Source organism: Balearica regulorum, chromosome 3, assembly GCF_011004875.1.
Source record: "Balearica regulorum gibbericeps isolate bBalReg1 chromosome 3, bBalReg1.pri, whole genome shotgun sequence".
Lineage (NCBI taxonomy): Eukaryota > Metazoa > Chordata > Aves > Gruiformes > Gruidae > Balearica > Balearica regulorum.
The window spans coordinates 80,683,993-80,699,355 of NC_046186.1; the positions used below are offsets into that span (position 1 = coordinate 80,683,993).

At 43.3% G+C, this 15,363-nt stretch overlaps 1 protein-coding gene across 3 annotated transcripts in view; it reads right to left on the bottom strand.

Moving 5' to 3' along the window:
- CAPN9 (calpain 9) overlaps positions 1 to 15,363 on the bottom strand; it is a 29,478-nt gene that overhangs the window by 2,572 nt on the left and 11,543 nt on the right. For all 3 annotated transcript variants that reach the window (XM_010298761.2, XM_075748652.1, XM_075748651.1), the window contains 11 exons: positions 11,253 to 11,413; positions 10,400 to 10,557; positions 9,572 to 9,780; positions 8,858 to 8,894; positions 7,281 to 7,361; positions 6,715 to 6,772; positions 6,092 to 6,156; positions 3,664 to 3,732; positions 2,193 to 2,271; positions 1,401 to 1,517; positions 336 to 394 (listed from right to left, as the gene is read on the bottom strand). In XM_010298761.2, coding sequence (XP_010297063.2) covers positions 336 to 394; positions 1,401 to 1,517; positions 2,193 to 2,271; positions 3,664 to 3,732; positions 6,092 to 6,156; positions 6,715 to 6,772; positions 7,281 to 7,361; positions 8,858 to 8,894; positions 9,572 to 9,780; positions 10,400 to 10,557; positions 11,253 to 11,413 — 1,093 coding nt within the window. The remainder of the gene's footprint in view (positions 1 to 335; positions 395 to 1,400; positions 1,518 to 2,192; positions 2,272 to 3,663; positions 3,733 to 6,091; positions 6,157 to 6,714; positions 6,773 to 7,280; positions 7,362 to 8,857; positions 8,895 to 9,571; positions 9,781 to 10,399; positions 10,558 to 11,252; positions 11,414 to 15,363) is intronic.

Genomic DNA, 15,363 nt, shown 5'->3' on the forward strand with positions numbered 1-15,363 from the left:
CCCCCATCCCACTCTGCTGCTTCCCCTTTCCCCAGTCAAGACCTGGAACCTGAGGAAGTAAAAAGCAAAGAATCTAGAAAGCGGGATGGGAAATTGTCAGTATGCCACAGGACAAGGAAGGAAGGAAATAGCATGGAAGAGATGTAATCACTGCAATCAGTGTGTGCGCTGTAAAATCCCAGCCCTGCTGAAATCTATGGCGGATGCCCCCTGCACTCTCATGGACATGGATGTCACCTGAAATATCATGCAGAAATACTCCGCTTCTTAAGAGAGGACAAAGCTCCTAGAGAAGCCCCATCATTTTTTCAGTGTTTATGATGCTGTGCTCATACCTCGCCTATATTCAGGTTAATGAAGTCCTTGTTTTTCACACTCAGTGCTTGGAATACGCCTGAAATGAAAAACAGGACACAGGCACTATAAATACACCTCATTTGTATTCCTACATGAGCTCCCCATACCACAGGGACGGGTGGCCATACCGAGGAGAGGGAGGGCCTGGCACAAAGGCAGATTGTTTAGGATTGCTTGGTGGTGATAGCTGCTCTGACAAAATGAAGTTCTTGCAAGAGGAAAAGTCTCGCTGACTTAAGGCCTTTGTGCAAGTCTCACTTCAGGACTTGACTGGAAGTGGGTGTCCTGGATGTGCTAAACAGCTGGGTTTGGATGATACTCCAAAATGAAGCCAAGGAATTTGCATTTCTTGATATATCTTATTTAACTTTTCTCTCTCAGTACTTTAATACTTCTGTTGCCACAGATAGAACGCGAAGGATATCACCCCAGAAAGATGATTTGGCATAGAGTAGGTTGAGTTTAATTCAAATTTGGAGCAACACTAATGATCACTTCAGCATTGATCCAGCCATTCTACCTCTCTACTGCTTTTGCTCTGGAATGAGAGAGACCCTGCGCATGAATGAACTGAGACCTAGGGTGCCTTGATGTGCGGGGAACTATATCTTCAACCAAATGTGGACAAGGTAGGTGAAAGATACAGGAGATACCTGCCCAAGCACATGCCAATTATCTCTTTGCATGATGCACAAGCAATACTTGAATTTTGAACTTCTGTGATCCCAAATTAACCTCGTGGGTGAGCCACGAGAAAGGCTATAACACGGACTTTGCCAGCATTCTTCACATGCCTTCTGTGTTGCTGCAGAGTTTATGAAGCAGGGTCTATTCACATGGGGAAATTTTCCATTAGTAGCAGAACGTTTTTCACTTTAGAGGAGAAAAGCCACCCTGAAAGCAAATGCTAAGCACAGCTCCTTTCTGTTAGCCATTCAATGTACACACTTGATCTCAGATATTGTGTAATATGCTTGACGACAGCCAAAAGTGGAACATTTTTTTTCAAAGGGGGAGAAATTCCAGAGGAAGAAGATACTCACGACTTGCATTCTCTAAGCGAATTAAGCAGTTCAGAAAATCATCGAATTCAATCTGGAACTGTTCATCAGAGTATCGGAGGACAATCAGTTGCAGCAAGTAGTTGTTGAGTTGGTATCCTTCCCAAAGACACATGCACAAAGGAAAAGTGAGCAAACTCATAGGCCAGGGAGGAATCTGCAAACCTCTAACTAATCTTGAAAACCAATTAATGGGAGGATACTCTGTGGCACCCATCCATCCAGAAAGCAATCTGACCGCAAAGTTCTTTAAGCTTGCAATGAATAACAAACTCTAAACAAGAAATTTTGCAGTCACTGCAGTTTCTAGTCCATACACTTTTGAACATATGAGGGACCATTCTGCCTCCTTGAAATTTGGAGAGATTTCCACAAAACTAGGTGCTTTAATAAAAATAATTTGTGATGAAATACAAATGCACTGACTGCTCTTTGTAACAAACAGCTTACTCACTGTTCTTCCAGCCCTTCAGTGGAGATGGACTCTGAAGTGGTTTGTTTCAGGGTCTAACCCTGCACATGTGCAGCCCTGTTGAGTTTAACAGTGCTCAACAAAAATGTAAAGCTTGCTCTGACTGACTGCCCTGCAGGGTTGGGGATACCTGGGGCAAAATTAGTCCACTCAGTGTCCCCTCTAGGTGCCCAGGTTCTCTCTGGGGTTTAGTCCTCCTCCCTGGTGAGGGCCACCCAGCCTGCGTAATTGGTTGCAGCCCTCTTCACCCACACCCAATCTGACTGACAGGTTTCCCAGCTAAAATACCGTGCTTGCCTTACCTGCAGCTTTAAGAGCACTGCGGAGCTCATAGGAGGACATGGAGCCAGATTTATCAAAGTCAAATTGAAGAAAGATATTCTATTTACGAAAGGAGGACATGGCAAGTTCAGTGTTTGCATATGAAAGGGAGCACAACTCTGGCATTGAAAGGCAAGGTGTTTATCTCTAACTGCGCAGCATAAGCATTTAAGAAAGCTGACAAGACTTTGGTCTAGATCCAGTCTGATTTTATAACTGAGGAGCAAATCTGGGTCCCAGTTCTCTTTGTCATATGAATACGTTGTTGTGAAACTTAAGCAATTACTGCCAAACCCAAGCATTCAAAAATAATGAGTTGCTCTTCATAAAAAATTCCATGATTTTTTAAAAAGTGATTTTATCTGGGAAGGATGTATTGTTATTTGTCTTTTAACTGAAGCATTCTCCTAATGTCTTTTCATGTTTTCCTCTAAAATTCTGAGGACTAGAGACAAATTGTTTAACATGAAGTTAAGATTGTCACTAACTCATTTGCTTCTAGGTATAAAAGATCTAAACAGCTGTATTCATGGTACAACCAAGAGAACTGGTACAAATGGTTTTAATTTTGACCTAAATATTATAAAATTATTAAGATGGAGTTAAATTCCATCTTTTTAATGGGATGACAAACACGACTCTCCCTTGGAATATGAGTTATTTAGAGCTGTGGTCACATGCAGCTTAAAATTTTCCAGCAAATATACACGCAAATCTTTCTACAGGATACAAGGATTTCTCAGACCCCCTTGTTAAAAAACAACGCGTCCTTTGTTAAAAGAGATGTGGCATTAGTACCCAGAAAAAGTGTTTGCCATTTCTGATGGACTAGACAAGAAGCAGAGCACTGCATATTTTGAATGCTTGGATGAAGCATGAATTCAGAAAAAACCCTATTAATGCCCATGGGGAAGCAATTATGATGTCTTTATTTGAATAGTCTGATTCTGCAAGCCTGCTTATTCTTACTGCCATATACAGTGGCAGGGAAATGCGTTTAAAATTAGACTCAACACTTTCCCAGACTTCAGCACAGTTGACTCTTGAGAGATCAATAATGGAAATGCAGTGACTTAGGATATGATTGTTTCCTACTAGTCATGAATCAGCACTTTCTTCTTCTGTACAAAAGCAATAATGGAAACTCCTTACATTTCAATTTGATTGGCTTCCTTATTAGTGCCCGTTGCATTCTTTGTCCCAAACATAGTTGATTTGCTTACAAAAATCTCTGTAATTTCCAGAAAACCATTATGGTTTAGCATCATGGAAAGCTAAGAATGTCTTTGACCATCCAAAACAAGTCCCCATACTTTTAAAACATTTGTTTTCAGTTAAAATTTGTGGTTTGCAAACACTCCTGTCTCCATTTTTGTCTGCGCATACATAATAAACTATGCAGGAAATAGCTAATGAAATGGAGAAACAAATACAACGAGTAATGCCACCTACTATCCATTTCTTCATTTTTTCCCAGAAAACTTTGAACTCTTTAAATTCCAGTTTCCCGTTGCCACTGGTCTGGTAATCTGAATTAAGGAAAAGGATTTGTTACATGAAGGTCCAAATTCTCTCTGAATTTACCTGCGCTGTTCCTTTAAGCAGAAAATGTGTTGCCTGGAAAGCCTATGGTGCCGCTGAAACCAATATTGGAATTTCTCATGAGGTGCAGCTCGAGCAGTTACAGTCATGGCTGTGGCTGTGATATTTGGGGAACATTATGTGATATAAAACCACAGCTGAGCAATGCAGACTTCACAGAAGAAAGACAGATTGTTCTAAGGCAAGAACAGCTTTGGATGTAAATGGGATATAAATGATTCAGAGAATTAAATTACCTGATTAAAACAAATTGCTACTGTATTCGAAGGAGTTGGTCAACCTACCCGCTATTTAGTACTTTTATCTAGAGACCAGGCTCTGTTGCAATGGCTCAACCAAAAATTAATGGGAGTTGTGGGGTGAGGCTGGCAAAATCTGGTCCTTATGGTCTGGAAAAAAGATCTGTGTAGGAGTGATCAGATCTGCCTGGCCTTCCCTCTGCCTGAAGTATGAGAGTCTTAATACTTAGTTTAGGGAGTTACTGATGTTGCCCAAGCACAGCTCACTTGCAGGGTGGGGCACTTGCTCCAAAATCCTGAATAAGGAATGGGCCCGTTCCCTTTCCATCCATCCATTCCCCTTCCCCTTTCCATCTTACTTGTCAGGAGAAAGCCCTTGCTCAGATGGACACTAAGTCAGTGAGCATTCACAAAGGTCAAAATGTGCCAAGCAGGATCTAGGTAATGCCTGCTGTTATTTAAGCACCTACACTGGTGACATTATTGAAGGCACCCAGAGATCCCAAGGACGTTATCACTCCTGCAAAAAGTTTATCTTTTTACTCAGCCAGGTTCTTCCTGGGGTCGTGTAGAACTTTGCCCTCCATGCCCCAGGGAATTTAGTGGCATATGACATGGAGGGGACTCTGCCAGCGTTGACTCGGGTTTGCATTCATGTCATTTTGCTCCTCCGTTGTGCTCCAAATACCATGTCCAGAGTGGGATGGTTGTGTCTGTGTTCCTTGTGCTTCCAAAGCAGATGAAGAGATGTCTCCCCATTTATTCAAAACTATGCAGAGATTTGCTTGGAAGCATTGCAAATCATGGAAACTATTTAGTTATATCCTAAATAGTAAACCTAGGACTGCTGCCATGCTCCTGGGTCAAGTGCAGACCCTGGCTCTGTCCCAATACCATGTAAGGATGAGATGTGAACATGGACCAGCTCCTTACTAAAGTTTTGTTTTCAAGGGAGGAAATTTAGGACTGGTCCCCTGTTTCTCATTGCATATGCATGGTGACTGATCTGCACTGAATTTTAACATTATGGACATATCTTTAACAGGATGAAGTTTTGTCTGTTTTGGTTTTCTGTTAGAAATGTTTGAGAGGATGTTACCTCTGTCATGGACTGGAGCAACAAAAGCAAAAGATGAGAACTTCTCAGCTGATCAAGCAAGATATAAACCAATTGTTAGATACTTGCCTTGTCAGGACTGTATCTGTTTTGTCTCACGTGTAACAAAATTGTCTATCGGGAAAGCATACCGCAAAAACCAGCTCTGCCTGAGGAGAAGCCATGCTAAGCAAACTCAGCAGGCACCAGAACGTTGCAAAGCACAAATCTGGTGGGGAAGTACCAGGGCTGTGATTCATCTCACCTAATATCTGAGCAGACATTTAGCATCCCTCACAGTTAGGCGCACCCAGAACAAGCATAATTACACCATCCGTTTCACTATCTACAAAGGAAGTCTAGAAAGCTAACTTAGATGTAGACACCTACACCACAAATGCCTAAATTTGGACAGGCAACTCTCGCCCACATGTCTGCTTCCTGGAGTTGCAGGATCTAGCTGAAAGACCAGATTTTCCAGTTTTTAATCTGGTTGTCAAAAGCCCCACTGCTTTGATATCAGTAATTTTCAACACTCTGCTTAATTTCTGACCCATAACTTGCATGCACAATGCTGTCTGGTGACTTTAACCCTGCAGACAGCAGACTTTTCTCGAGGTATCTCTTCTAGGCCTTTGTCAAATAAACCACAGCTTAAAAAATGCAGTTCTATACAGAAGTAATTTGAGATTTACTTTTACAAGTGCTCAGCATTAAAGAACATCCATTTAAGTCTGCAGTAGAAAATGGTCTGTCTTGAAGCTCCTAACTAAATTTCTAAAATAAAAATAAAGATAAAACTTTCACTTTTTTTTTTTTTAAATTTGGGTAGTGTTCTGCCATGACATTACCACATCCATCTCTGATATCCATGACAGGTAATGCTACAGACAATTATAATCAGTATTCATTTAGTCTCACAAGCACTTCTTTGAAAGGATACATCCATAAGAGAAATGATATTTCGGCATGAAATGAGACTTAAGTTCTTGAATTTGATGTTATTTGCTGGAAAAGAACAATAATTAGAAAGAAGTCATTGGGAAAATCTGCCTTTTACAAACTGAAAATAGAAAATAGGATTTCATAAGCAGAGATGGCTGGGTTTTAGTCCTTACTGTGGGAGGACCTGTGCATTGGAAAACGAAGACTACAGAGAAGTCACAGTCCAGAGAAGGTATTTACTGAAGATATGACAGGAAATACTGTCCTTGTTTCATAAATCAAGAGATGAGGTTCAGAGTGACAGGTTTTCCGTTGTACAAAGGGCCTGTAGCAGGGTCACAAATCAGGTCTTACAAGTCCCAGCCCAGTGCCCATCTCTCCACAGCAGAGCAGTAGTGCAATGGAGAGTTGGCCTCTCTGAGCTGACATGGATCATGCTGGAGGCAGGGCAAGCTTGCGGTTAGATCATGGACCAGATGTTTCCCTGGCTGTGCCTCAGCTGGTTGGAGGACAGCAGGCAGGAGTTAAACACAGCCTTTATTTTTCCATCTGTAAGTGAATTTAATGGCAGCTTTTATAAAGTTCTTTACAGTCCTTAACTTAGAGGTTATCAGCACTTACTTTTTTTTAATACAGCATTCAGAACATATTCAAGTTCTTCTGCAGCTATCTCCATGTCCTAAAGTAAAAAAAAAAACCAACAGAAGTGCAGCATCTGTTACTTGAATGTTTCTGTAATCAGACATACCAAAACCCTCAGAAAACATAAACAACGCCCATCTGTACTTTATTGCAACTCAGGAAAAGAGAACCATGCAAAGCCCAGAAAAGGCTAAAAACTAAAGGGCTGGCAAAATACCGGAATGCTGCTGTGCAGAAAGATGTCTGAAGGAGATCTCAAGCAGGAACCATTGATTAAAAGAAAAGCAAACTGCAGCTGGACACTGGACCAGGTAGGCTCCCTCAGAGCTTGAGTTTTAGCTTTGGTCCTCCTGCTTGCTCACCAGGGACTGCACCTTTCCCCATCTAGACATAAGGCATGGTGACATCTGGTGCCCAAACAACACACTACAGCCCAACATACTCCCAAAATACCTAATTTTTGTTTCACCTGGCCCTGCATGGGAGCAGAAGTGTCCCCCACTTTTTCTACATCTTGCTATGACCCACAAGGGTTTTGCACTCACCTTTCCTGAAATCTGCTCAAACAGTGCCCGGAACTGCTTTTCTTCTTCAGTTTCTTGTGGGCTTGGGGTTGGGTTTGGAGGCTGCAACATCAACCACACAAGTCTTTATAAGAATTGTAAAACACAATATTTCTCCTGCACACAGCCCCTCTGTGCATCAGGGGACCACAGTACATCTTCAAATAAGGGTACACATGCTCCTGAACATTGCTAGACCTGAGGCCTCCCAACCATCTAGCTGCCCGAGGGGAGTCTCAGCCCCTCATTTCCTTCGCCTGTTGAGTGATTGTGTAGTGTGCCATTACTTTAGCTATCTCAAAACCAAGAGCACCCATCATGGAAGAAACCTCTCCTCTCATCCCACCCGTGCACCACTCTGCTTCCGTAGTCCTTGAACCACAGCTCTCCTGAGCTCTTCCCTCTTGAGAGCAGCAGCCAGAGGTGGCTGCACTTTGGAACATTACGCAGAGCCATCCTGAGCCTGGGAGCACTTTCAGCCAGCTGCCGGCTGGGTGCCTCAGGGTAGGCGCAGGGCTGTAGAGTCCAGGCTTCAGCCTGCGCTGATGAGCAGAGACATGCAATAGTGTTGAGACACTGCTGTAGTTGGGGTGAACAGAGAGCAGTTCTTGTGCCAAAAAAATGGGGGAAAAGAAGGCAACAGCACAGCACAGAAAGCAAAAAATCGTGCTTTGTTTTCTCTACCCACAGAAGATACAACATGGGTGCTGTTTAGTGTAATGTCACCAGAGTGGCCCTGGTGACACTGCTTGGCCGCTTACACTTTTTTTTGACCTTATGGATGTTCCTCACTTCCTTCTGCTCAAGTTTGGATGCAGTCCCTTAATGATTCTGGGAAAGGCGAACAACTATACTTTGCTACTGAACATGGCCCTGAGAGCTCAGAAATGGAGACACACTTGTTAGCTGGTCCCTGGGGGGAAGTTTTACTAAAGAGGGACACATGAGATCTTGGCTTAGCTTGTTTCCATGGGAAGGCACAATCAACGGCTTATTTGCAAGAATATGCTTAAACAGGAGCTGACTCAAACTCAGCTGCAATTAGTGCTCAGCAGGCAGACCAGGCCATTCAGAAACAAGAAGAATTTAATCATTTCAGTAGGCACATGAGTGTATCAAGCACTCCCTCCCAAGCCCTGCGGATATTGATAAGTAAAATAAAAACATTTGCATGCAAAATTAATGTAGGTCTGTGGACATTCTGTTACCTCTTATTTTCTCATAATAAAGAGAATTTTAAGAGATGTGAATGGCCACATGCTTCCCCGGTGCTAACGGGTGTGCTTTCAGCACACCCATGGTGTCCGATACCCGCCTCCAGTGCTGGCTGATGCCAACCACCTTGAAGCGGATGCAGAAGCGTAACAATTATGATTTTGACTGTTACAGCTCTTTTACCATATTCAGCAGAACTGACTGTTTCAGTCACATACACAAAGCTGGCAATTGTGTAACATTCCTGTGAAATGAACGTGGTTTAGCCGAAGACAGTAAAGGGAATGTGTGCTGGCTTCTGCTGAGCTATTCTCTTGCTATTTTAACTCTGCAGACTTACTTACCTCAGGGAGATCAATGGCAACGTTTTCATCTAGATCCCTGGAGAAAACAAAACCTTATTCGGTAACTGAAGACATTCAACATCTACTTGGGGTGGAAGCTTGCTCATTACATTTTCCAGAGGTGAATGATAAAGCGGCATTTTTTACTGAACAGGTTAAGTATAGGTAAAATTCACCAGACAATCGGATTTTTGCACTGTTTAAATTTTGGTATAAGCTCTTGGACTTTAAGCAGGACTCAGGGAGGGCACAGCTGTGCATGCTGTCTGCTAAAGAATTTATCTCATTCTTTACTCATTGTGCACACACTTTTTCCTCAATACCTATATTACTTTTTAATTGCCTATATATTTTTAATTACCTATCGTAGGGGGTTTTTTTAATATAAAATTGTCATTTGGAGAAACTTTGTGAGGAAACAAACACTGTTGCATTCACAGATTCCCAAACAGTACCAGGCAGCTAGCAACTCTTCCTTGCAAGCTTCCAGTGGATTCACCATGGCAAGCCTTATTTCCCCACCTCCTAAACTCCTCTCAAAAAAAAAAGTCAGGTTTAGCAAAAATGGGCAAATGCAAAAAAACCCACATTGCGAGTTTCCCATGACAGAGCTCTGCTGTAGGGGTGGGTGCCCAGCAGCCAGACTCTCCTGAGCAGCTACCAGCCCCACACATGGGCGAGCACCAGAGGGCCCAGGGCTCGCTGCTGACTTACTCAGTGATGGCTTTCTTCTCGGAGAAAATCCTCAGGCAGAAATCTGCCTCCTGGTGCGGCTCAAACGTGGTCGGAACAAGAATGTAATCACCTGGCGGCAGCTTGAATCGGTTAGATACTTCCCTTAAATTAATGTAGGTTTTGCTCCTGGCCTTGGAGGGGTGGTACCTGAAGAAATCTTTGCCCAAGTGTCCATCTCTGCCGGGGCTCTAAGGGGAGAAATGAAGGCAGTGCTGCACTGGCTGTGGTGTGCAGGGGGCCCCCATCCCAGTCACAGAGCCAAACTCTGCCTGGCACAAGCCTCTCCCCCAGCTGTGATCCCACCTCTCATCCTTTCACCCAGGTGCTTGCAGCAACCTAGCTCCCACCTTATGGCAAGGTCCTTTCCCACCTGGAAGGCAGTCTAAGAGGACTTTGGGACATTGCCTTCCTGCTTAAACATTCCCTGCCATTAAACATCACCATCCCAGGTAGAGTGTCACAGTGCAGTGACAACAGATTTGCCAATGCCAGCCTCACTCAGGGACAGGCACCCCTGTGTGTGATGAGCTCCAAGAGGCTCAAAAGAAGCAACATCCCCTCTTCTGGAGCCAGGCAGGGGACGACAGAGTCATGGGGCCAAGGAGTCTATCCTGGGACTCTTAAATCCTCCTCTGAAAGGACTCCAACCCAACCGAGTCAAAATTCCCTGTGTGTCTTCATGTAACAGAGAAGATTATTTTAAGAGCAAGGGCCCTAAAAATACATGATGACTGGCAGGGGTACAAACCCAGAGAAAGATGCTAATACTGATAATGTGGCTACTGCACTGTAAAAGCAATAGAGTACCTCATAAATAGAGTAGCCGATGGTTAGCATTTCAGCGCCAAGCTTCTTGAGTTTACGACGATCCTTTTGCATCAGCGCTGCTATGAATGTGCAGTCATCTTGTCCATCGTCTTTCTCTGTCAAATGTAGCTTGATTTGTGGATTTGTCCAGAAAGTCTCTGCCAATGTAAAGAATACCAGAGAGTTTCTTCCCTAGAATAATAATACCCTCACCACTACTATTAAAAAAAAAAAAAAAAGACATAAAGGACAATTAAGCTGAGGCTTTGCTCAAATTTAGTTTTTCCATTAGCTGTCACGCTTCTTTCCACTGAGCTCTGCAGAAAATAAGCCAAATCCCAAAGTCTTTCATGGAACTAGGTGTAGAAAAGATTTTAGACCTGATATTTTATTAAGTTACCATGATTTAAATAAAGTTGTCAGATGGAATTCTGTTAAAAGCACATAGCTACAATGATCCCATAGTGGTGGTGCCAGTCTGGAGTAACATAGTTCAGATCCATGATGCTACTTCAGAGCCATATAAACCTGCTGGCTGAGCTGGACTTTTGTCTCATATTACACTTACTGCTGCAGTTTGACTTATTTGGAGCTAGTCCTGCTCATGCAAATGCAAATGAGAGGCAAATCAGATCCAACAAACTTGAGAGCAAAGAAAACAGCTCTTTTACTGCAAAGTCTCAAGTGGGACCATATGAACATTTGTCCCTTTGGCTGGTTCCTGCTAGCTGAGACTCAGCTGGCCTGCCCTGCACCCACAGTTCTGTCTATGGGGTAACGGGAGAGCTGGCTGAGGGTGGGTAAGGGTGGGAAGCAGTGCCTGCTTCTCATTTTCAAAGCAGTATCTATTTACCTAGAAAATTTCTACATCCTCCTGCGGTGGATCCCCGGACCCAGCTCCCTTGGTGGATGGTCACCTCCCACTTGTGGGCAGTGCTGTCTTCCAGGGCATCTGGAGTCAGGTTGCAGATCTCAACTTTATCAAAATGCACTTTGAAGTCTTCAAATTTCATCCTGAGTGAAAGACATGGGAAGGAACAGGCAGACATTTACTTCAGTGAAGGATGCCCAGCAGAAGTCACAGGTCCAGATGACCAGCTCATGTGGATCTCAATAGTTTCAGTGACCATGGAGGTATGCCAATGTACACCAGGGGAGAAGCTAGCTCCCACTCACTGTGGTGTAAAACACAAGCAACTTTATTTTCTGGATCTGATCCTGACATCTCTTACACCTTTCTTTCTGCAGTATAGCTCTGTTGATTTTATTTCACCAACACCATCCTGGCCCTAATTGCTGCGTCTATATTGCTGAAGAGCCAACCAAAGGATGGCAGGCATTTATGCAGGAGCTACACATCAGCTGTGTGTTCAATGCCAGCCACATGACAGCACTACAAGGGTTTCATGGTGATGGATTAGCCAAGCCATGGTAAGATCGCCCTGTCCGCGCTGCAGTTGAAGTCACATTTGGGCCTCTGCTAAGGTGCCTAGGCTCAAGCTGCTCACCCTCCTCTCCTTTATGGGTGCTGGGGACCTTGTCGTACCAAAAACATACACCAAACACGAGACAAAAAACATGTTTGGACTTGAGTAATGGCTCCAGCCTGCCCTTGAAGATGGTATAGACACTGCTGCCTGCTACTGTGCCATGTAGATTGCACTGCATATATTTTACACCCAAGGTGGACACGTATACATGGCCATGGGAAGGAGGAAGCAAATGCCACAACATGGATGTTTTTGAGCTGCTACGCTGGGCTCGTTAAAACTAGCCTGCTCAGCATGCCAAGAAGCAGATAAGTCACGTGATTTTATCTAGCAAGTAAAAGGGCAAAAAGATACCAACAGTCCTGCTGGCCAAGGAGCCTGGTTTTCAGGACTGAGCAAATAGCCACGAGAAGGGGCAGCCAGAGCCAGGCACCACTGGGCATGGTGTGCAGCCCTGGGCAAAAGGAACATAGCAGGGAAGCTGTCTAAGAGACAGCAGCTGGCATGGTGGGTGCTGCAAGGACAGGAGGCCCATATGCTCTAAGACTGAGGGTACCCTTGTTAGGCTGAACTTCCCTCTGTAAAAAGAAGGCATGTATTAGGCCGTTCTGAGGGCAATTTAGTATCCAGATGTGTCTTCTGCTCTGAATTGTTAACTATAAGAGCCCCTCATGCTCCATGGACCATAGAAATAATGTACAGAAATTGATCTCCTTCCTAACATGAACTTCTGTAACTACCCTTTTCCTTCAGTTGCTGATGCCTAACAACAAAATGGAATAGCAAGGCAGCAAAACCTCTCCAAGACTGCATATTTATCTCTGGTAATGGCAGACAGGACCCAGCTAGCCCTCAGTGTAGCTCACCAAACACAGCTAGCTCCACTTTAATTCTCCCTAAGAAACAGATATCTGTGGTGGTATTAATTTACACTTGCTATGGGACATTTTACAACTTATTTTTAGTGTGGGAAGAAACATCAGGATTTGCTTTCCTGAGGTATGTCCTCTTTCTTGTCAGCTATTTCCATGTATTGCTGGCCCTAAACACTGCTAATTCTCACTTTGATGCTCGGTACACTAGAACATGGGCAGCACAGCAAAATCTGTCTCTAAGTGGCTCAGTTTCCTGACCACACTATGCAATTTTGGATGCAAAGCAGATGAAGGATTTGCACTTTATAGATCAGATTTGGCTCCTAAGAGGTAAAACTCCTGTTCTGACTTCCCTAGGGCCGTTCTGGATTTGTACTGGTGGAGGGAAGAGAAGACTCTGACCCTCTGATTTTAGGAGGGAAGGGACTAGAATGAGTGAGAAGATGATTTCTCAGCCAACAGCAGGATGCCTTCTTCGCATCTAGTAGAAGCATCTGGACAAGATTGATCTGAACTGCTAATATGTAGCTAAAATATCTTTGGGGTGGTTAATGAAGTCAGCAGGCCCTCAGCATGTTATCATGAAGATTTTCTTCAGTCCTCAAAAATCCAAAGAACAAAAGGGACAAAAGGTCTTATCAGACCATGTTTCCTACGTTGGCTGCATTATCACATGTAGTCCTCTACAGCTGTGCTGGTTTTTTGCATTGACTGAAGACACTCTGATGATATGACACTTACCTTGCTTTAAATGTTCCATAGTTTTTGATCTAATTTCCCTCCTGCACTACCCTTCTTCCTAGGCTTCCTGTTCCACCTAGGATGAAATCTAACACAATACATGAGAATAAACAGGTCTATTTCTCTTCCTCTTCTCTTTCATTTAACAGAAATGAGCCTGTGTAGGAGAAATGACCATTGCTTTGTGTGCAGTCGGCACATGACATAAGCTGGATCCAAAACCTGCAGCACAGTTACAGAAGTTGTCCATGAGCAGGTTTCCTGGGCTCCCTTTCAGCTTCTAGACACATTAAGAAATGATGTACAAAGAACTCTCTGACTGTAAAACTTACTATTTCTATTTCAGTAGAAACTGGTTGTGGTCAACTAGGAGAAGAGCCCCATTGCACCTTACGTTATTTGCTAAGTTCAAAGATAATGCATGTAATGGAAAACATGTTTTGAACTCTTGAGGACCTAATTAATTTGCTACTCACTATTTCTAGCAGCAGATTTCAAAGCACCTCATAAAGATTACCCCAGCTTTCCAGGGAGGCAAGCCAAGTCACGACCAGGAGTGATAAATAGACCAGCTGAAAATCCTCAGCTGCAGAAGCGGGAATATAGGTCATTTGCCATGTCCTCAGCTAAACTGCATCAGCAAGAACCACAGTAGGAGCAAACTGAAAGCTGGAGAGAACCACCTATGTTCATCTCTTTCCTCATTTGACCATTTTAATGTCTTTAGGGATACATCACATTATTGCTTATGCAAAGTTTGTATGTGAAGCCTGATGGGGAAACCATCAAGATGTGGCTTAGAGGGGTCAAAGAGGCAAATGCTCCTTAGAGACATACACAGAAGTCAAAAGGCATTAGGAAAAATAAGTCTGATGGACTGGGTGGAGGGTTTAGCTGGTATCAAACTTGCCTGACTGGTTTTGGAAGCATTTCTTATCTTCTGCATGTGATTTTTGTCCACTTAACCCCTTTGTCAGAAATTTCAGTCTCAATGGCTTTTGCTTCCGCTCTGAATGGCTGAGATGCTGGATGAGGAAGGCCAACATTTGTCTGAGTATGCTCAGCCTCATTAATTTTTATTGGCCTTCCAAGGACTTACTTAACTACCAGCTTAGCTCTGTTGGACAGATGACTTTTTCATTAATTTCATTGCTCATTTGATGCCTACTTGCACACTTGTACCTCCATTACACAGTCAGGCTTTAAGTCACGCCCTGTGTTGAGAGACTTCCTGGAGCTACTTGGGTTCCAGGTAAAGTCTTAACCTCCTTTTCATTCACCCCATAAGCTCTAGCTGTAGCCAGGTCAAAAACAGAGGAAAAAAACCACCACAAAAGCATTTTTGAAAAAACTGGAAATGCTCTACTGCATTTGCGATGTCAATAGCAAAATAACACAAAATATCCTATATAAAAACATTTAAGTAATGTATCAGCCACTGTATCTACTTCCCTCCAGAGCTATCAAAGTTTGGGATAAATCATTTTATGTGACTTAACATGCTGCCTTGTCAATCTCAAATCACTTTTCGGGCCTAAAGTTGAACTTTGGATTAATTTGCAGGAAAAATCTGGAATAGCCCCGCTGCATACCTCTCTAGATTTACCTCTATGTAAAAGAGATGAGCAACCGGCCCTACAAAATGTGACCAGACACGTTGTCAGTAGTGCACAGCACAGTTGATACAGGGGGAGATCATGTGCAAGTCAGCCATCTGCTCTGTCTGAGATTGTGAATTTGGCATGAAGAACACTTCACACTTCTAAAGCAATTTCCACCACTTTTTTTTTCATCTTTTCTTAAAATTTTCCATCATTTCACACATATCTTGGTGTTCCTTTACTTTCTGTAACAAGTA